Source organism: Camelus bactrianus, chromosome 15, assembly GCF_048773025.1.
Source record: "Camelus bactrianus isolate YW-2024 breed Bactrian camel chromosome 15, ASM4877302v1, whole genome shotgun sequence".
Lineage (NCBI taxonomy): Eukaryota > Metazoa > Chordata > Mammalia > Artiodactyla > Camelidae > Camelus > Camelus bactrianus.
Window position 1 is genome coordinate 24,684,002 of NC_133553.1, and position 20,694 is coordinate 24,704,695.

The window sequence follows — 20,694 nt, forward strand, 5'->3', positions numbered from 1 at the left end:
GGCTGGGAAATGAGGCTGGAGAGATTTGCAGGACTCGGATCCAGAAGGGTCTGTAGGACTGGGCTAAGCAGGGTAGCTTTCTCTCTAGGGCTATAGGAGCCTGTGGTGGTGAGGACATCAAAGAGCTTTCAGTAGCGAGTGAAAGGGTTGGCCTTGTTTACGTACTAGCTCATTCTAACAGGAGCGCAGAGGCAAAACTCAGGGCTGGCTTCAGGGGTGTGTGCCCCGCACCGCCGCTCAGGGCCCTGTGCTCAGAAGGGCCTGCTCTTGGTTTAATGCTCTCTCTGCTCTTGCCATCTTGAAATTCTTAATTGTTGTTGGGCAAGAGGCCCACATTTTCATTCTGTTCTGGGCCCCACAAATTATGTAAGAGCTCCTGACAAGACTAGAAGCCAGCTTTGTGCTGCAGTTGACCAGAAGGGAGGGCAGTCCAGTCTTCTGTCCCACCCTCTCTCAGCCTCCGTATTTAAGAGTCTCTCAGCACGTTGTGCAGGGTGAGAGCAACAAATGACACGGCGACGTGGGGCCTTGCCCGGGCAGGGAAGACGCCCTGCGAAGCAGCAGTGAGAAAAATGAGTCCAAGGCGCAGACTCCCTGCGGCCCCCTTCTCCTGTCCCTGCACCCTCATTTCGCCTCTGTGTGGGAACCAGGCTCAGCCTAGCAAGAATGAGGTTCTTGAGTAGGAGCTGGGAGAGGAGGAAGACAGGTGTTCTGTGTATTTCTTTCTGTTCTGGGAGCACAACTACCAAAAAAGAGACGATGGTTAGCACCCTGCTTTCCAGTTTAGCTCCACCCTCCGCCCGGCCACCCCGCCTGGCTTCCCTGCGGATCCCTCCCGTGTCTGCGGGGGTCCTGCTGCGGGGAATCGGTGCTTCGATGCTTCGGCTTGGTTCTGCCCCAAAGCTAGCGCTGGCTGGCAGCTGGGCCTGAGTGGGAGGGAAGCTCAACCCCCTACCCCCCATCCCTGCTCCTTTAAACACGCTCTCTCTCTCTCTTTCTCTCTCTCTCTCTCTCTCTCTCTCTCACACACACACACACACACACACACACACGTGCATGCACGCATGTGGCTCTGGGCACATGAGGGTTTGTTTTTGTCACCGTGAGGGTTTCGTTCCACACATCTCAGTGTGCACCAGCTGCTTAGCAACAGGCTGTTGGGCAGAGCCGGGAATTAAATTCCTCCCTGGCTGCTGCAACCACAGGTGCCCTGCGGGAGGGGAAGGGTCCTCTAGAGGGACTTGAGCTGAGGGCAGGGGTGTGCAGCCACCAGAAGGACACCCCAGAAACAATACAATCAGGGCGCTGGTGCTGGGCCAGGAATCTCAGGGACCTACTGGGACCGATGCTCCAGAAAACAGAATCCCGACAGAAGCCGTGGGCGGCAAGGAAGCTGCTGGCTGATAACAGGCAGCAGGCAAAATGGAAAAATTCATAAATATCTGCTGATGGGATTTGCCTTGGCAGGATGATCCAGGTTCAGGTCATCATTCTGGCCGCCCTGAAAGCTTCCACCCTGGTTTGTGGTTCTTGCCTTTGGAGCTTAAGGTCAAAAGTCTCCTTCCCTAGCAGTCCTGCCTCTGGTATAAGAGCCAGAAAAAACGAATCAGCCCCAAGGCTCTGCAGGTAGACTTCCCAGGTTCATGCCTCCATTCTGCCATTTACTGTGTGACCTTGAGAAAGTTACTTAACCCCTCTGTGCCTCAGAGTCCTCATCTATGGGCATTACCTCATAGGACAGTTGAGAGAATTAAGTTGAAACAGATAAAAGGGCTTAAATCAATGTCTAGTTCACGGGTGTGAGTCAGTGTGTGGTCAGTTACACCTCTCTGGGGTAAAGGCACTTTATTGTCAAAGATGGCACAAAGTGTCATGCAGACTCTGAAAAATCGGCATCCTTGATCCTGAGGGCAGGAGGAAAAGAAGTAAGCTACTTTGGTTTTTTTAGTGTTTTCCATGTACCTGGTACTGTACAAAATGCTTTACGTTAGCTAGTGCATCGGCCACCACTGGGATTGGTCTTTGCACACCTGAAACTGAGGCTCAGAAGCAAAGTGCCTTCCTCAAGGCCACATGGCCACTTCAGAAGTGGAGCCGGGATCTGACGAGTCACTCTAGCTTCAGATCTCCACTCGTTCCTCTAAGCCAAGCTGTCTCTCCTACTGCTGCTCAGAGAAGGAAAAACAATATAGATCTCTCTCAGATGGTCAGGAATTGCTGGAGAGAGCTGCTCCCCAGAGTGACATTTCAGAAACATTGGGCAAAACCGGGTCCTTAGCACCATGCCACTCCTGTGCACGTCCCCGGGATGGGCAAATACAAGCCAGGGTTTTGGGGAGATGGGAGATGTGACCAAGGTCTGGAGGCATTAGGCGCTGGATCTGGAATAAAGCTCCACACATCAGCAGGAGGCCCAGGCCGGCTGGCCACTCGCTGGCCAAGAAGCCGGGGGTGTCTGAGGGCAGGAGTCAAAACTGGTAAAAGGGCCTGAGAGGTCACAGCCTTTTCCCAGAGGCTCACAGCTCTGCTGGTTAACACTCAATCTGCTGCTTCCCTGACCGAGTGTCTGCTTATGCTGTGATATGTACATAGCCCCAAAGTTCATTTGAAGCAATTGCCTATATTTCTAGAATTTAGGTCATTAAAACAGATGCTTTTTCATCGTATGCACTGTCCGGAGCTGCAAGGTTCCACGCGGCAGCCAGGAGCCGCAAGCACTCAGACCGAGGTCAGTGGGATGGAGACGGACCCTAAGTAAGGCATACACACCGATTTCAAAGACAGTCCTCCCAAATGTCAAATATTTTGTTAAAACTTTACTACCAATTAAATGTTAAAATGATATAATTTGATATAATATACTGTATTAAATAAAATTTTATTAGAATTAATTTCACCTGTTTTTTTAAAATACGGTTATTAGAAAATTTCAGGTGACCTACGTGGCTCACGTTTGTGGCTCACAGCATCTTTCCATCCCCAACAGGGCTCCTCTCAGAGGTATTCACAGTCAGTCCTGCATCTGGAGGGTGTTTAGCTGTCATAAAACATCTACCTTTCTTTAGGGTAGAAGCACAGAGAGTAATGCCTGGAAGGACGATCTTCAAACATTTTGTTCAGTCTCCTGATTTACAGGCAGAGAAACTGAGGCCCTAAGAGGAGAAATGATTTTGGGGCTCCAGGTGTTACATGTAGACGGTCCACCCTGACCCCGGGGCCCAGGCCCAGGCCTCCACCTAGGGCTGCTGGCCGTTCTTTTCCAGCGCCTCCCGCCCTGCTGGGCCTCCCCTCCCCAGCGCTCTCCTCCCCTCCAGGGAAGGCCTGGAGGGCTCCCCTTGGGGAGCTCTGCATCTTTATTCATTAGCCTGGCGGAGGTGGGGGCAGGGGAGCCTGTCGGAAGGCTGCTTTCTGCTTTCCCTGCAGAGAGATAAATATGGAAATGTGAGAGGAGAGCTTCCCTGTCAGGAGTCAGGACCGCAGTCTCATCTAATGCACAAACAACTGGGGCTGGAGGAGGAGGCTCCCTGGGGCCCCTCAGCCCCAGCTCAGCGCCCCCTGGAGCCTCTGTCCCCTTGGCAGCAAGGTCACCCAGGCACTCAGCGACTCACTGGGCGTCTCCCCGCACTGGCCCTTGGTTTCCATTTCCCACAGCACCTCCCACAGGCCGCCACCCAACAACCCACAAACGCACACATGCCTGCTCACCTCCTGCTACCTCCGGAGCCCGCTCAGGCCCCCCTCCTCCAGCCTGCCTCTCCGGACCTCTCCAGGCTTCTTTAGGTCCTGGATGCACAGAGTCTACATTCTTGCTTCCTAAAGTGTGGTCTGTGGACCAGCAGCCTCTGCATCATGAGAGAGTGTTTGATGTTCAGCCGCTGCGGCCCCCTCCCAAACTGCTGAATCAGAATCCGCATTTTAACAAGACCCTCAGGAGACTGGTGTTTGCAGAAGCTGGTGTTCTGGCCACAGCGGTGAGAGCAGGACCCTGTGTCAGGTCATCATGGTGCCCGCTGCCAGGCTCTAAGTGCAGAAAGAACACGCTCTGGGGGGTCATTAGCAGTGATACAGCACGTTCCCAGGTGCCATCCCACATCACCGCCCTGTGCCCTGGACAATACTGAGCAGTTAAGTCAAAACCCCTGGGCTCTGGCCAAAGCCCACAACCCCCAGGCGGTCTCTGGGCAGTTTGGCCCATTGGGAGCTTCTGAAGATCTGCTGACCTCACCCACCCAGCTTCTCAGCTGCATCTGTCTGATTAGCATGGATGCAGATGATCTACTGGTGGTACATGGTGAGGGTTAAGGGCAGAATTGGGATTTTGCCCTTTTTAGTGCCTGTGTTCCTGTATTAGATCAGAGGCGTATAGCTTAAAGGCTGAGAGTATACCTTCTAGAGTGAAACGGGTTCAACTCCACCGCTAACTAGGTATGAGATCTGGGACTAATTAACATAATATGCCTGTGCCTCTGTTTACCTGGCTCTGTAGTGGGCTCGCAGTGGTACCTATGTCAGAGGGTTGTTAGAGGATTGCTTGGGAGAATGTTGACAGTGTGCTTAAACAGGCCAGGCAAGCAGGAAGGGCTATAAAAGTGTTGTAATTAAATCAGCATCTTTTGTCGAGTATGATTTTGTCAGTTGTGCAGATTTACAGTTTAGAATTACAGGCATTGATCGGTGCTCTCAGGCTTATGGAGAGCCAGCTCCCTTGTTCTACACAAAAGGAAGCAGGACCAGGTTGTTCAGACCGTCTTCCAACACTAAACAGCCAGTAAGCGGCAGGATTGGTACTTGGTCGCTAACCCTTATCTGCTCCGGGGTAATGCCCTGCAGGACACGGTTAAAGGGCAGAGTGGCTGCAGGTCGGGCACCGGAGCCTTACCCTCTTGTGGCTTCGGCCCTTTGTCCACGTTAGGGTGGGAGGATTCCAGCTGCGGTCCTTCTGGCAAACTCTCCTGAGATCTAATCTCTCAATTGGTTCTTCTCGACCACTGAGTTACTCCCCAGGAAGAGGAAAATCAGGGAGTCTGGGAGGATAGACAGCAGAGGCAGCCTCCTCCCCAGGGAACTATGTCCAAGGCTGGCTCGCCTCTGTCTCTGAGTCTGTGCCCGAAGGATGAGAGGTGGTGATACAGATGGAGATATGATAAAGAGATAGAGAGAGATGAAGATATAAAGAGAGAGACAGATGAGAGATAGTTAAGGTATAGAGATAAGATATGCTACAGAGATAGAGATAGAGCTATATGAAATAGATGTTATAGAACTAGAGATATAACCTACATATAGAGATAAAGGTACGTAGATGGATGTCAATGCAGATACGGTTGTAGATTTAGATACAGATACACTTGTAGATAGAGTCATCCTTCGAAGTTTGAGCCTGTAATTAGGACAGACCAACACTAGGAGGCAGTCGGTCCTTTGGTTAACAACAAATCCAAAATTATAAAACGAACACCCACTTGCCAAATTCATTATTTTCTTTCTTCTCCTCCTTCTCCTCCTCCCCTTCCTCCTCCTCCTTCTTCTTCTTTTAGGTTTTTACTTTTAGAATCTGAAAAATAAATAAAACATAATAGCGAAAAGGAATTTTGAAGCTTATCTGATTTATCCCCTCATTTTATATCCGGGGAAATGGAAGTCCTCAGAGGCAAAGGGGCTTGAGTTTAGTCACACCTGGACACCCTGTCACAACCCAGCATCTGCTGCTCTGCAATGAGTTGCTTCCTTTATCTGCCCTGAGCACATGTAAAGCGTCTACAGCAGAACAGGTCCTAATCTAAAACCAGTGAGGTGTAGTTTCTATATAATAAAGAGCAAAATGTAGTATTTCCCTTGAAGAAGAGGTGATTTGGGCTTTTCTCATAGTGAGATTTCTCAGGTGAGGGAGACCTGAAAAATCAGTGAGGGGTCTGGATTTTTACTGCTGGTATCTTGTTTTCTATAAGAAAGTAACAGAACTTCTCTGGGAGTTCATGACTTCTTTGGGTCAATATGCATATCCAGGGACCTGGTCTAGGACATGGATGGAAATTGCTTCCCCTGACCCAAGGGGCAAAACCCCTTCTCTAGAAACTTAGTTCAGGGTTAATCTTCTTCTCAAATTGATGCAGTTATATAAGAACCAAGAGCTGATAGTGGTTCTCTTGTAATAAAGACTGGAGTCCTAAGGGGTCTGTGACTGTAGAGAATGGGTACTGTCATCCAGAGGACAAGGGGAGGGGCAGCTCTGAGAAGTGACCTCGGGATCTGGGTGACCCCTGTCGGGGCGGGTAGGGTGGCTGTGGCTTTGCCTGCCTTCCAGAGAGCCCGCGTGTGGAAGGCAGCTCACATTCTGGGCTGCATCTACCTTCGATTCGTTACATCTGCTGGAGGGCAAGGGACCAGGTCTTATATTTTGTGCTTACGCTCCGTTGCCCCTCCTCACCCTCCCTGCCCACGCAGAGCTCAGCACAGATAGAACGTGTCACCCACTAGGCTTCTGGGAGTATCTGTTGAATGAACACTGAGGCAGAAGACAGTTTTTGGATGCACCATTTCTAATTAAGGGGAGAATCTCTCTATCCTTTTTCCCGTCCACCTGACCAAGTGCATGTACAGCTCTGGGAATGATTCATACCCTCACGAATCATCGGCTAAAGCAGTAATGGGGATGACAGTTTTCAGGCCAAATGGAGAGCCTTCTTGCACAGAGCTGACTGAAGACAACCTTCAGAACACATTTCAACCCTTTTACTGGTCACTGGGTGGATTTTCTGCTGTGCTGTCTCCTCGGGCTCAAAAATGACCTGCTGTGCTGAGTCATTTGTTCATCCGGCCAATAGTCACTGATCACCTCCTGTGTGCCTGGCCCTGTGCTAGGCTCTGAGGACCACAGCAGTGGGCAAAACCAGGCCATTTCCTGTCGCCGTTTAGTTTATAGTCCGCTAGGGGAGGAAGGCCTTAATCAAGCAATCCCATGAACATTTCTTCACGATTTGGATCAATGTTAGAGCAGACTCAGTGATATGCACGTGTGTAATGGGGGCTTCTGACCTCGGATCAGAGAAAGCTTTCCTGAGGAAATGAAGACTGAATCAAGGTCTAAAGAATGAACAGGCATTAACTGAGCCAGGGCAGAAGATGAGCGTTCCAGACAAAGGGCCTGGAGAGGCAGGTGTTGAACCAGGTCACCCAGAGGAAGCCCCTGGCTGAGTCCAGCAGAGGTGAGGAGATGATCTCAGGGGCAGAGTAGTCATATTTCAAGTGTGCGACAGAGAAGACTTTGTTACCAAGTCGTCCAAGCTCATACTGATGCCGCACGACAGGCCAGTAAGTTGAGAGAGAAGCTGTTGGGGCAAGGAATAGCAACTTTATTCGGAAAGCCAGCAGACTGAGAAGATGGTAGGCTAGTGTCCCAAAGAACCATCTTGCCCAGTTTGGATGCTAGTTTCTTTTATAGAACAAAGAGGGGAAGGTGAGGAAGTAAAGTAAAAAAGGCGGTAAGTTCTTGCAAAGACTCCGGAGGGAATGTGTTAGTTTCTTCTTCCCTGCAGCCACTCACAGGTGGGCCTGAGCGGGATGTTTCCTGTGAGCTAAACAAAGGCATTTTAGTTTAACACTCAGGCAGGGGCCATTATGTATACTTTAAGCTGTAGGCAACATGCCTTTAGTGATTAACTTGTAGCAAAAGTAATAGAATACAAAGGTTAAAGAAAAAGAAACAGATCCCATACGGATCGTTCCTATGACAACTCCACCCTTGGGGAGGGATGCTGTTGGTGGGCTCGTAAGCCAGACACCTTAGGCTTCGGACATTTGAGAACAAAGGGAAACAGAATTGACCTGAGTGAGGACATTTTAAAAGGGACTGTGTCTTGTGAAGGTTTGGATGGCAGACCTCTCCATGACGGTGAGAGCAGAGCGGTCCAAGAATACTCTTCTGTTCTTTGATCCCAACATGAGCTCTATTTCAGGCAGACTAATGGGCAGAAATCTATTCCGAGGTCCGAGGGCTGCCCAGCATCAGCGGGGGGCTGGAGAGAGACTGTCCTCCTCAGCGGTCTCGCTGCCACTCCCTCCTGACACAGCACATCAGCCTTCTCAGTGCCCGAGGCCGTGCTTGTGAAAACCTCCCCGGCCACCTGAAGGTCAGACGGAGAACCGCTGGGGGACCTTCCTCCTCCATCCAATTGAGGCAGGCCCCAGGGACACTGGGAGAGGGGAAGGATTCTCGTGGGGAATGTTACAGTGTCTTCTCAGAACTTAGTACAACTTCTAGAAGGAAGAGCTATACGGACGGCAGCAAGATGGTGCAGAGGGCTGGAGGCCGGGAGGGAAGCACAGTGTTTTGAGGCCATTTCGTAATGCAGCCACCTGTGCCGCACTTGGGGTGGCAGGGCCAGGGGTACGGACGCATACTCAGCATGAAGTGTCTGGGGCCATTCAGCATCTCTTAAGGAAACAAACCTTTTGTCAACTGAAATAAACGCGCAGCCTAAAAGTTAAGAGTTACGTTTTATTTGGCGGGAGGACTCGAGCTGGGATGACAGCCTCTCGGATCGCTCTGAGGGACTGCTCTGAAGAGGTAGGGGAGGAACTAGGATGTATAGGAGCTTTACAACAAAGACCAGGTAGTTGGAACAATAAAAGATTACTTGTTACCGGAAAAAAAACCAGGCACCTCAAGTTAAAGAATTTAGTGCTTTTCTATGTATGGGAGGAAGCAAACATTTGGGCTCACTGAATTCATTCCTTTGACAAGCACCTAGCTATCTAGGGCCGGTATCCTGTCCTTTCTTATTCTGAGTCTGCTCAGAGTGCACCATTGTGAGTGGCTGCAGAGGCCGGGCTGCAGGCCTGTCCCCACTGGGGGGTGGCGGCAGCTGCTGATGACTTGGTTTCAGCATTCTTTGTTTACTGATATGGTTGCAGTATTTTCACTCACATGGCAGTATTTTCTTTCACATTTTCAATATTCATAACTGGATAGATTATGACAAGATGGAAATGTGCGGCTTTGGACCACTGTCTGTAAGGAAAACCTCTGCTGTGTCTTAGGAGCAAGCTGGTTAATTCGTGCAAAGTTTCCTATTGTCTCCCTGGGGAGAGACAAGGCCTTGAGTATTTACTGCGGATTTCTTCTCCTGCCCATTGGTCGGTCCTAAGTAAGGGTGTGGAGTACAGACAGAGTCTAGGCTTGTGTGATCCAGGAACATTTTAGACTCTGAGACCTTTCCTAAACTATGATGAAGAGTAGCGAATTGTCAGCCACCTGCATATTGGGGTGGGGGAAGGGGACTGCACACTAAATTTCTGTTACGTTTCAAACTCATAAGACCATCTCCATTATTCTCATTTGTGGCTTATACACTTGTATCATAGTGTAATTTTATACTTACGTAGTTGTTTGATTAATACCTATTTCCCCCACTATCCTTAATATGCCATGTATTTTTTCTACTTTATTCAGCACCTAACATAGTGCTTGACACATAGTAATTGCTCAATAAATGTTTGTTGAGTTAAAGAATGAATGAATCACAAAAAATATCCCTCAAGAGGTGTTTTAGTGTTTTCATGTAGTACATACATCCTGCCAGGAGGTGGCGATAAATACACACCGCCAAGGATTTAGAGATGATGGAAGCTAAGAATTACATAATGCAACAAATTGGTTTGTTTCATCCTTCCATGTGGGTTTAAGTTTATTTCCTCATCTAATACTTGATTAAGAGAAGCAGGATGGAGCAGAAATGACCAGACAAATCCGCTTTCAAATCCTGCCTCGCCCACAGCCAGCCAGGCGCCTTAGGCAAATGCGTGGACCTTTCAAGCTTGTTCCTCACCCACAGCAAGGAGTTTACGATAGCAGGTTTTGTTATAAGGATTAAATGGAATAACACACTATGAAGTATTAGAAGTGGGCCCATTTCTGTGTGAAAATCATGAAAGTGTTACAATAAACGTGGAGGCAGATGGAAATCTTCCCCTAACTTTCTACCTTCTGTTTTGTATACAGGGGTCCCTCAGTAACCGTGGGGGATTGGTTCCAGGACCCCCACAATATGAACTCCATGGATGCTCAAGTCCCTCATATAAACTGGCCTAGTATAGTTGGCCCTCCGTAGCTGGGGTCCGACACTCGCGGATTCAGCCAACCACAGGTCAAATTTCGAATCTGGCTCCACAGTCTGTTGAATCCAGGGATATGGACACCCAGGACCAAAGGTGTTCCTCTTCTCCAGAGGGTGTGAACAATTCTCACTTCTCCTCTGCAAAACTTGGCAACAGATTGACACAGTGGGAGGAGAACTTGAGGGTTTGCTGGACCTTTCTAAGTCCATGTTTCCTTGACCATGAAATGGAGCTGAGGGTAACGGCTTGGCAGGGATAGTGTGAGAACTAATGACATAGCATAGATCATACTGGTCAGTACAGAAGCCACTGGCCACATGTGGTTATTGAAATTAAAATTAAAATGTCCTGTTCTGCAGTCACTCCAGTAACACTTCAGTCCACTGTCCTTTGCTCTTTTTTTTCTATTTTATTCCCAGCACCTAACACAGTGGTTGACACATTTGGCTAGTGGTTGTCGTTTTGGGCAGTGCGGTTTACAGAATATTGCCATCATGCCAAGAAGTTCTATGGGACAGAGCTGCCTAGATTATAACAAATGTCCAGCCGGTGGTAGCTGTTTTCAGCAGCAGCGTTTGGTCACCTGGTTACCTTCAGGCTGACGCCATAAACACTCCTTTCACTTGGACAAGGTGGTAATCAGCAGGTACCATCTGCAGGGCTTGTGCTATGTGCTGTGAACACATGGTGATCAAATAGGTTTGTGCTCTGGGGATTCACAGTTCAATAATAGATATTAAATAAGTAATCCCCTAAATAAGTAGGAACGACAGATGGTGCTAAACCTCTGCCCTAAAAACCTGCCTCTCTGCTACCAAGTAAAGGTTAAGAACCAAACCATTTGGGTTGCCTTGAGGAGTCTCGGAGATGCTGAAGGTTTAACTGATCATGACTGTACAGTACAGTTATTAGGAAGGACAGCATCAAAAAGGAATTAGTTCACGCTTTCATTCACTAATTATTGAGCACTTACTATGTGTCAATTAGGCAACAACATAACTTAGCAGCCAAGACGTTCTTCTCATGGAATTTACATTTTTCATGGAGGAAGAAAGACAGTGAATAAATAATTAAAATATGTTGTATGGTAGTCAGCTTTTTGGAGAAAAATAAAGCAGTGAAGGAAGATGGAGAATTCTGGGAATGGGGGAGTTGACACTGTAATGAGGACTTTTGAAATATTTTTCGTGACGGTTCAGTTGTAGTGAACCCTCCTCTTCCCTCACGGGGGCATGGATGCGGCCAGCTGATGCGGCGGTCCCATTTCGCAGATGACAGTGAGCTGCTAACAGAAGTGACACAGTGACAGATACAAAGGCGGGCAAGACTGCGGACCCCGTGATCCCCAGGAGCTTACGGAGCTTCTCCTTGGGGGCCCCGAGCAAGGAGCTGGGGGGGAGCAGAGATGAACAAGCCGTCTCTGCCTGCACAGAACTCACAGGTGGCAAGGGACACAGACAGGACTAGAACTTCCTGCGGTCGAGGGCAGAGGGTTTGAAAAGATTCATCCAGAAATAAGTGAAGCACAAACCAAGCAGAGGGCGAGATTCTGTCCAGCCGTGAGGGTGGCCTGGAGGTAGAGCCTTGGAGCCGGACACGCAGACAGGGAAGGCCTATGAACTGTGAAGGCCACGGGCAGGTTTGGTGACACCTAAGAAGACACTGCGGCTCAGGGGCATGAAGCAGAGCAATGAGAGAGATGCCTATGCATTGGGGCGGTCACGAATGGCCACACAGAGCAGGCGGGAAGCCGGGATTCAGCGGTGCCAGGGCGGCCTGAGGGCTGAGCTGAGAGCAGAGAGGAGCAGGACACACAGTGTTTAAGGCGCATAGTGGGTCAGGTACGGGAGCCCTTGAACGGCAAGCGAAGGAGTTCGGATTTGATTCTACTGAGCGTTTCTGTGAAGAGAAATGACATTATTGGAGCCACATTTCAGAGAGGTCAGTGTGGCCTGGGTATCGGACCTGGAGGCAGCCAGAGGCAGGAGGAGCTGGGAGATTTTGGCCAGGATCAATGCGAGGCCATGGGGCCCTGGCCGAGGCAGAAGGGAGAGCAGGGGCACCCTCTGTGGATACTCGCAGTGGCAAGTGGACAGGGGAGATGGGGAAATGGGGTGTGGAGAGAAGCCAAGGACATCTTGCCCCGCCAGGCCCTTGCTGGAGGAGACCCACGGAGTGAGGAGACGGAGGAGGTGTCCGAGGGGACTCTGAGCTCTTCTCCTCGGCAGTGCCGGGTGGGCTCGGGGAGCTCCCTGTGACCCAGCTCAGGAGACAGCCGGCCCACGCTGTGCCCAGCTGACTGGACTCTGCTGAGAATCTGACTGGGGGGCTCCTGGAAGGTCTTCCAGGAAGAGGAGGCAGGTGCCCACAACTGCTGGCAGGTACAAACGGCATTTCCAGGCATCCTGGGGAGGGGGAGTCCGCAGGAAAGAGAGATGTGCATCCCAGAGGAATTACCTCAGAAACTTCTAGAAATCAGTCCAGGGGATGCTGTGGGACAAATGCCCCCTTCTGCTTGTCAGTCAGCAGTGGAGAGCAGGCATCCACACCAGTTCTCTGCCACACAGAACCTCCCCTGGAAAGTCTGCTGAGGACCCCCGTTCCTGGGGCCTGTCTAGAAAGCCTGGCCCTGTTTCCGCTTTTGGGACAGAGCGGGGAAGGCTGTGTGATCTTGCTCTCTACTAACCTTGGCCCAAATGTGGACCTGAGCACAGCAGAAGCAGGAGGCCTCACAGGGTTGGCCTTTTCTCAACTCCCTTGTCCTCATTTCCGAGGTGCTCATCCTCAGCGGAACCTCCCACCGCAGGCTTGGCCTGTTCCCTGCAAGCCAAGGCTCCCTCACTTGGTTAACAAAGACTGGGAGCACGGCTGAGTGGAGCAAGGGACGTGTGGTCCAGCAGAGGAACGCCGCGTGCGCCAAGATCACTGGGCTGCAAGGAGAGAGGGGTCGACATCAGGATGTTTGCAGAGGAAGGGCCTGGGGGAGGTGGCAGCTTCAGGTGATGGGAAGAGGCAGAACTGAGCAGTAGGTGAGGGTCCGACAGACAAAGGGAGCTGTGTGGGCCAAGACAGAGGCTGGAAAGCACAGGGCACTCAAGGATCCATGAGTAGTTCCGTCTGGCTTCCACAGATAGGTGATCCCACCCCAAGTTAGAAACAGGGCAGGCCCTTAAATTCACCTGTAAGTTGGTTTTCAGCACCAGGGGACGGTTTCCTGCAGACATCACGCTTCACTTGGTATCTGGGTCCTGGTCTCATCCGAGGTCGGCAGCCTCTAAAGCCCCTTTCCTCAGAGCATAACCAGAGCACAGGACTGTCCCTGTGGTAGGACGAGGATAGATCGCTGTGTGGCCCTGAGTAGGAGTATCATCAGAAGGGCCAGAAGTAGTCAGGGACCGCGGGCTACTTCTGCCCCCACTTCTGCCAACCTTCTGCTGTGAGGCTCTGAGCCCCCGAGTGTTGGAGCAGAAGCGCTGTGCCCTGTGCAGGGGCAAGGACAGGGCCCGAGAAAGCAGGCTGCAGCGCCTGGGAGGACTGGCTCCCGGCCACCATCACCCCCACCCAGCCCGGAGCCCAGGGGACTGGCCAGGTCACCGTCATCCCCAGAATTGAGCCTAGGGCTCTGCTGGCCAGAACCCGGAGCAGACCCTGCTCCACCCCCACACCCTGCTCTTCAAAGAGAAGCTTCTCTCAAGCGCCCTGAGGAGGGCAGGCTGCCCCACTGGTGCCAAACCCCGGCAAACGCTTCCAGGAGCCGCACCACACAGCTTCTGGGGTCAGAAGCGTTCCTGGCTGAGGGCCTGGATACCTGTCAGCAGGCATTAATCCACCAACTGCAGCTGCTTCTGGATGAGTTTTTGGTTTTTTTTCTTTTTAATGGAAATACAGGATACACTTGATTTTAAAATGTTGAACAAAAGTAGAAAAACTATATGTGTGTGTGTGTGTGTGTGTGTGTGTACATAGGCATAAAAGAGAGGCTGGAAACTTAATGAAAATTAGCAATATTAAATCATCTAATACAGTTTCTAAAATTTTTCATAACTAAATTTATTTTCTTTCAAACAAGTCACAATGGGCTGAATGCTTGTGTGTCCCCAAAAGTCATATGTTGAAACCTAATACCCAAAATGATGGTATTAGGAGGTAGGGCCTTAGGGAGGTGCTTAGGTCAGACGGGTGGGGCCCTCATGAATGGAATTAGTGCCCTTATAAAAAAAAGAGACCCCACAGAGTCCCCTTGCCCCTTCCACCACGTGAGGACAAAGTGAGAATCCGGCAGTTTGCAACCCAGAAAAGGGCCCTCGCCAGTACTTGACCATGCTGGCATCCTGATCTTGGACTTCTGGACTCCAAAGCTATGAGCAATACATTTCTATTGCTTGTTAGCTACCCAGTCTGTGATAGTTTGTTATAGCAGCCTGAACTAAAAGACGTAAATGAAATGTATATAATTATACATATATAAAATTTCAACTTCAGTTTTTTAATTATATTAAAAGGTTTAGATTATTAATGCCACCAAAAATTATTTCTGCATCAATATTTCATGCAGGAATTGGAGCAAAATACATTGAATTTTAAAAAATAAACGCCCGTCAAGCAACAATACACCAAAATACTTGTACATCTCAAGCACTATTTTCCTCCAAGAGAAGCGAATATGAGTTCATGACCCTAATTTCTTCCTAAAGAGATTGAAGGGAGTATGGCTTCATTTTTCTGTGATGATCTGTCCAAAGTTGAATTATTTCATCAAAAGAAGGAGCATTCCCCTGAAGAGAAAAACGCGAAGTGCTTAGAACACAATAGGATGAATTTTCTACAGGAAACAGCCCCTCCGGATACCTGGGGGCTCCTGACCACACACTTGGTTCTTTCAAAGTAAACGTGTTGGCTATAAAAGTCAGTAAACAGACGTTCTGCAAGGCACATGTAACTTTTATAGCTTGAAATTTACAATTGATTCCAGATCTAAATGAATTTTTAATATACTGACCTGAGGTGCCCAACTATTTTTAGATAAGACTATCAGATAGCCCTTAACTTAAAAGTATGCTGTGAGGTATAAAGTAGGTAAAGCACTGCACTGCCAGAAACCTACACGGATGGAGAAAAATAATACGCAGTGGCCTCGTGTCACTGCCCTTAGAAAGGCTGGTGGGACATCCCTGAGGCTTGGGAATCCATCTCCATCAAGGAGCTCACTCCGCTCTGTTCTTAGGCTCCGTCACAGGTACCAGCTTTGTCCAGCAAGACCCCTGACCATAGGCAGATGGTGCATCAGCAAACAGCACCCGCCGAGAGAAAGATGAAGACCACTGATGCACAGGGCACATGTGACACTGTGATAGAAGAAGAAATATATATTTGGTCTTGATCCCCTATTCCTAACACAAAAGCTTCTAAGACTCTTGGAATCTCTGGTGTGATAACAGTGTCTTTTGTATGTTAATGAGATAACTGGTGGCTGGGGACCCCAAGAGAGCTTCAGGATTTAGGTGGAGGGCGGAGTAGGGGTGCTGATCCCAGAAAGACCAAGGAAGATTAGAGAGTTGGAACTTTCAGCCCCAACCCCCAGGGAGGGGTGAGGATCTGGAGATTGAGTCCAATCACCAGTGGCCAGTGATTTAATCAACTGTGCCTACATGATGAAGCTGCCATAAAAACCCTTAAACTATGGGGTTCGGGGAGCTTCCGGGCTGGTGAACACCTCGAGGGGCTGGGAGGGTGATGCACCTGGAGAGGGCGTGGAAGCTCCGTGCACTCCCACCCCTATACCTTGCCCTGTGCTTCTCCCCTGTTGCAGGTGTATCCTTTATAACCACTGGTAATAGTTTTTTAAAAAGTGCCTTCTAAGTTTTGAGAGTCATCCTAGCAAATTCTCGACACTGAGGAGGGGGTTGTGGGAACCCTCCAACTTTATAGCAGGTCTCTCAGAGGTCCAGGTGGCCACCTGGGACTTGTGAATGGCATCCAAGGTGGGGTGGTCTCGTGGGACTGAGCCCTCACCCTCTGGGGCAGTTAGCATCAGAATGGAACTGAATTGTGGGACACCCAGTTGGTGTCCAGCAAGTTGGAGAATTGGTTGTTGTGGGGGAAAAAGACAAACCAAAACCAACCCCCGCCCCACATTTGATGCCGTAAGTGTTGTGAGTTAAAAAAGAAAAAAGCAGTTCAGGGCACATGAGGATCAAGCTATTTAGAAAGGCAGGACGTACAGTGAGAAAGAGGACGCAGCGGGGAGGGGGCAGGACGCCGGTGGTCTGTGTGGGGCCCACCCACCTGCTTAGCAAGAGGCAGAACGTCCACAGGAACAGGAACACCAGTGCCTCCTCTGGAATCTGCTTTGCATTTTATATTTGCTGGATCTCTTCATCCAGAAACACATACATACTGTCTCTGCTTTAAAACAGCACATGGTTTGTTTTTGTTTGAGGCAGGGGCAGGGGTGAAGTTTACCTGATTGTTTCCTGTGCTCCACTTGGAGACTGCCCTCTAGCTTGGCTGGGGCGGAGAGTTAGGAGTCAGAACGCCCCGCTGTGGGTGACTGTCCTGGATGCGTGTCCAGGGCGGGGCCCTGCCTCCTTCTCCGCACTCTTACCTCCGGGCGGGTCTGAGCCTCCCCGCCTCTTCCCGGGTCCAGTCTCTGTCTCCCACAGCACTCCGGCGGCTCTGAGAAGACATCTCTTCATGGCTCTCAAAAATAAGTGCAGTCATGTTCTATTTTTAGTGGGTTTTAAATGGTCTGCAGAAGGAAAGTTCCTGTAAAAAGAAGTCTGGACTCTGGAACCTCACCCGGGGAGAGGGTTGTGAGCTGGGGACGGGGAGCTGCCGGCAGGAGGTCGGGGCAAACTCGCTTGGGCCCCACGGGTGGGCGGTGAACCTAGACTGTCCCACCCAGAGGAGTGGAAGTTCATGCAGCACCCACCACCCTGAGCAGGAGAGGAGTCAGGGCTCCTTCATCCTCATCCTTGAGGGAGAGCGACCGGAGCCGCAGATGAGGAATCCTAGCTGCTCCCCTATTCCAGGCCCCACAGACCCAAAAGCCCAGTGTCACCAGCCTCACACATGGGAGACAGCAAGGGGCCTGTGAGTGAGGACACAGGGGGAGACGGTCTCCCTGCGCCAGCCCTTGACCTTGAACGTTGGGCCCAGACCTTCGTCCAGGCGGGCGAGCCTGCCCTCCTCCACCCCGGGCAGCCCGTGGGCAGGAAGGCCTGTGATTCCCCCTCTCCCGACACCTGAACCTCTGTGTTCTGCTTTGTAGTTCTTCCCGTATGGGGACGCCTCCAAGTTTGCCCAGCACGCCTTCCGGACCTTTGACAAGAACGGGGACGGCACCATCGACTTCCGAGAGTTCATCTGCGCCCTGTCCATCACCTCCAGGGGCAGCTTTGAGCAGAAGCTGAACTGGGCCTTCAACATGTATGACCTGGACGGGGATGGCAAGATCACCCGGGTGGAGATGCTGGAGATCATTGAGGTGAGGGGGCCCCACTCCCACCCAACCCCCACCCCGGGCAGCGGGCGCTCCGTGTGCTCAGGACCTGGGCTGCGGGCACTGGAGGCAGAGCCCCGGGAACGAGCTCCCTGGGGATAAGCCTGTGGCAGCTCTTTCTGCCCCGCCAGGAGTCCTGCCAGGCCTTGAAGTCTCCGTCCCTGTTCCCTCGCTCCCACCAGGCTCTGGGAAACGTCACAGGTCCGAGCTGCTGGACCCTGACTGTCGATCAGCATTTCAACCAGCCACGCTCGCGCTGGGAGATCTTCTATAGGCGAGAGCCTCCTGGGTGCAGAGGGTGGAATCAGGACTCAGTTTCTCTGGCACTTGGCTTAGCTCTGCTCTGTGGATGCTGCCTTCTTCCTCAAACCAGCTGCCCCCGTGGGCACAAGATGCTGCCCATGGCTCCCAGGTCCCCATCACTTCACGTGAACAGTCATCTTTTCAGGTGCCTGTGCAAACGTCCCAGGCTTCCTCTGCCCACTGCTCTGACCTTAATCTTCCACATCCTCCCTGTACACTGTGCTCAAGACACCTGGGACTTCTTGGTTTTCCTGGAACACGCAGCTTTACTTCAGGGCCTCGACATCCTCTCTCTCTGCCCAGATCCCCTTCCCAGCCTCCCTCACTTCACTCTGGTCTGTGTTCTCATCTCACCTCCCAGCAGGCCTGCCTTCCTGCGCTGCCCTCCCCACACAGTGCCCACCGGTGCAGTCTAACCCCTAACCAACATGTGTTTTTTTGTCACAGCATTTATCACGGCCCCAGATAACCTTACATAACACAAGCTCTGTGGGGAGAGGACTCTGTTCGCTCACTGCCATTTCCCTAGCACCTAGAAGAGACCTGGAAACTGGCAGGCACTCAACTGCTGATGAGTGAATCGATGCCTTTTCACTGGCTGACTGTCTCAGCCTGTGTGCTCACCTCTGCACCAACCAGTGTGACCCCAGAGGGAAATGCACCACTTGCCACACGCAAGAGCCAAGCATTCCATCCTGAGCTGGGGTGAGGCCCCGTCCAGACCACAGGGCTGAGACGCAGGGAGGGTGGATCCCCAGATGACAACTAGGGGCTGATGGCAAGAAACAGGAGCCAAAACCCAAGTGGCCCAGTCCCCCAGGTGCCCCCCAAGCTACGCTCACTCTCCTCCCCTGGGGCAGCTCCCGGCTCCGTGCTGCGCCTCTGGAGCCCTGCCTGCCCGTCATCTCTCAGTACCTTTAGTTCCTTCTCTCCATTTGGTACCCACTTGCCTTCCCAAGTAAACTGGAAGACGCAACGGCAGCAAGGGGAGCTTTAAGAGTCAGACCTGGTATGCTGCTTCCTGGCTGTGGGGCTTTGTGCACCAAAGCCTCAATGTCTTCGTGAAAAAATTAAGCAAATAAAACCTATCCTCCAAGCCCATGGTCAGGGTTAAGTGAGATGGTCTGCAGAGAACCCGGCACACTTCCTGTCATGTAGGAAATGCTCAGTAAATGGCAGTTATCTCTCAGGCTCTGTATCCCTTGGAACTATCATCCACCTCAACTCCCAGCTTCTTTCCTTCTCTCCAGCCGCATCCCCCATCCTGCTCCCTCTGCGTGTGGCTCCCCATGTCCCCCTCCAGTGATTTCACCAGCTCCTGGCCCTTGGCACCCGTGCCCTGGCACACTTTCCTGCCTCCAGGTTCCGCTTTGCTGAGCCACCTTTTCAGGACCAGCAGGTCAATAACTGATGCAGTCTTCACAGCATCCCTGTGCTTCAGGAGCTGCTCGTTCACTTGATCTAAAGTCTACAGAGCAGTTCCTCCGTGCACAGGCGCACAGCTCTCTGACAGCTGGTCCAGCCGACACCCGTTTGCTTCCGTGTCTCCTCTGCTCCAGACTCACTGTCCATCCCAGGCCCCTCACCCTTGCACATGCACTTCTGGCCACTTTTGCTCCCACCATGCTTTTCACCTGGATGTCTTTCAGGGCTCTGGGCCCATCTGAGTCCTTTTCTCCTTCGAGGTCTAGGTTATCTCGCCGCGTCCAAGAAGCTGTCTTGGCCTACTTCACCGCAGGGTTCTCCACCACCCTCTGGGCTCCTGTAGCCTGCAGTCAGCCTCTCTGTTGGTGCCAGCCTCCCGGCAAAGCGGTGGAGACAGATGTGAAAAGACACATGTGCCCACCCTGGAGGAGCTGGCTGACCCGAGGGCCTGTGTCCACACGAGAGAACAGGCAGTGACAGCAGAGCAAGGCGGGTGCCTTGATGAGGGAGGCCAGTGGCCGGAGGGGACACCAGGGGCCACGCGCCCCAGGGAAGCACAGGACATCTGCCCCGCAGTGTTGTACACAGGCCTAATGGGTCCTTAGCTTTTGGTTGAATAACGAGAATACCTGAGACAGTCATTTCTTCCTAGGAAAGCACACGTGAGACATATCCCATCTTCAGAGAAGACAGTGATAAACATTGTGATCCATGCCAGGGGCCGACAGGGGTTCCTTAAGATCCGTCAGGGAGCAGGTTCATATTTAGTCCTGAGTCTGACGTGCTCTCGACCTGCGCTGGTGTTCGGTGGAAGAGTCTGCATCGGGAACGTCCTTTCTTGGTTGTCCTGTTTATGGTGCAGATTGCAGGGCTGCATTTCAGATGCGGTTAAGGATTCCCAGCCGTGTTCAGAGCTATTAGATGAGGTCCAGGGTGGACTCTCTGTGTTTACTTTTCTTTTTGCCGTGACTTCATCAACAGTGCATTTGTCTTGCTGGCGGCCTTCCCACCTATCACCTCCTTTAAGCCCTTTTCGTTTCACCCTTCAAAGGCCAGAGTGAAAGTGGCAGCTTACTTGCGGCTGACCCCGTCTGTCTTGTTTTTAAAGTCCAGGCATCTCTTCTTTTCCCTCATACACTGCTCAGGATTCTAGGCTAATCCAGACCCCTTCTACCAACTGTCCATCAAATGAAATGTCAACAGTCTGCTTCTTTTAAAGTCAGATGTCATAGATTTTTTTTTCACTGTAAATCAACACAATCTATTTACAAAAGTGAGCAAGCAAAAAATATTTTATCTCAGTAGACATTTTACTTGTTAAAGGAAACACTTGTTAGTGGTGTATTCTA

At 51.1% G+C, this 20,694-nt stretch overlaps 1 protein-coding gene and 1 long non-coding RNA gene across 2 annotated transcripts in view; one reads left to right on the forward strand and one right to left on the reverse strand.

Annotated features, from left to right (window-relative positions):
• VSNL1 (visinin like 1) overlaps window positions 1-20,694 on the forward strand; it is a 100,859-nt gene that overhangs the window by 78,103 nt on the left and 2,062 nt on the right. Inside the window, exon 3 of the mRNA XM_010947353.3 lies at window positions 17,387-17,602. Coding sequence (XP_010945655.1) covers window positions 17,387-17,602 — 216 coding nt within the window. The remainder of the gene's footprint in view (window positions 1-17,386; window positions 17,603-20,694) is intronic.
• Window positions 11,504-17,498, reverse strand: LOC141573465 (uncharacterized). Its single transcript, XR_012499229.1, has 3 exons — window positions 17,361-17,498; window positions 16,402-16,864; window positions 11,504-15,461 (listed from the first exon to the last, which is right to left on the reverse strand). It is a non-coding gene; the product is annotated as an uncharacterized LOC141573465 (long non-coding RNA).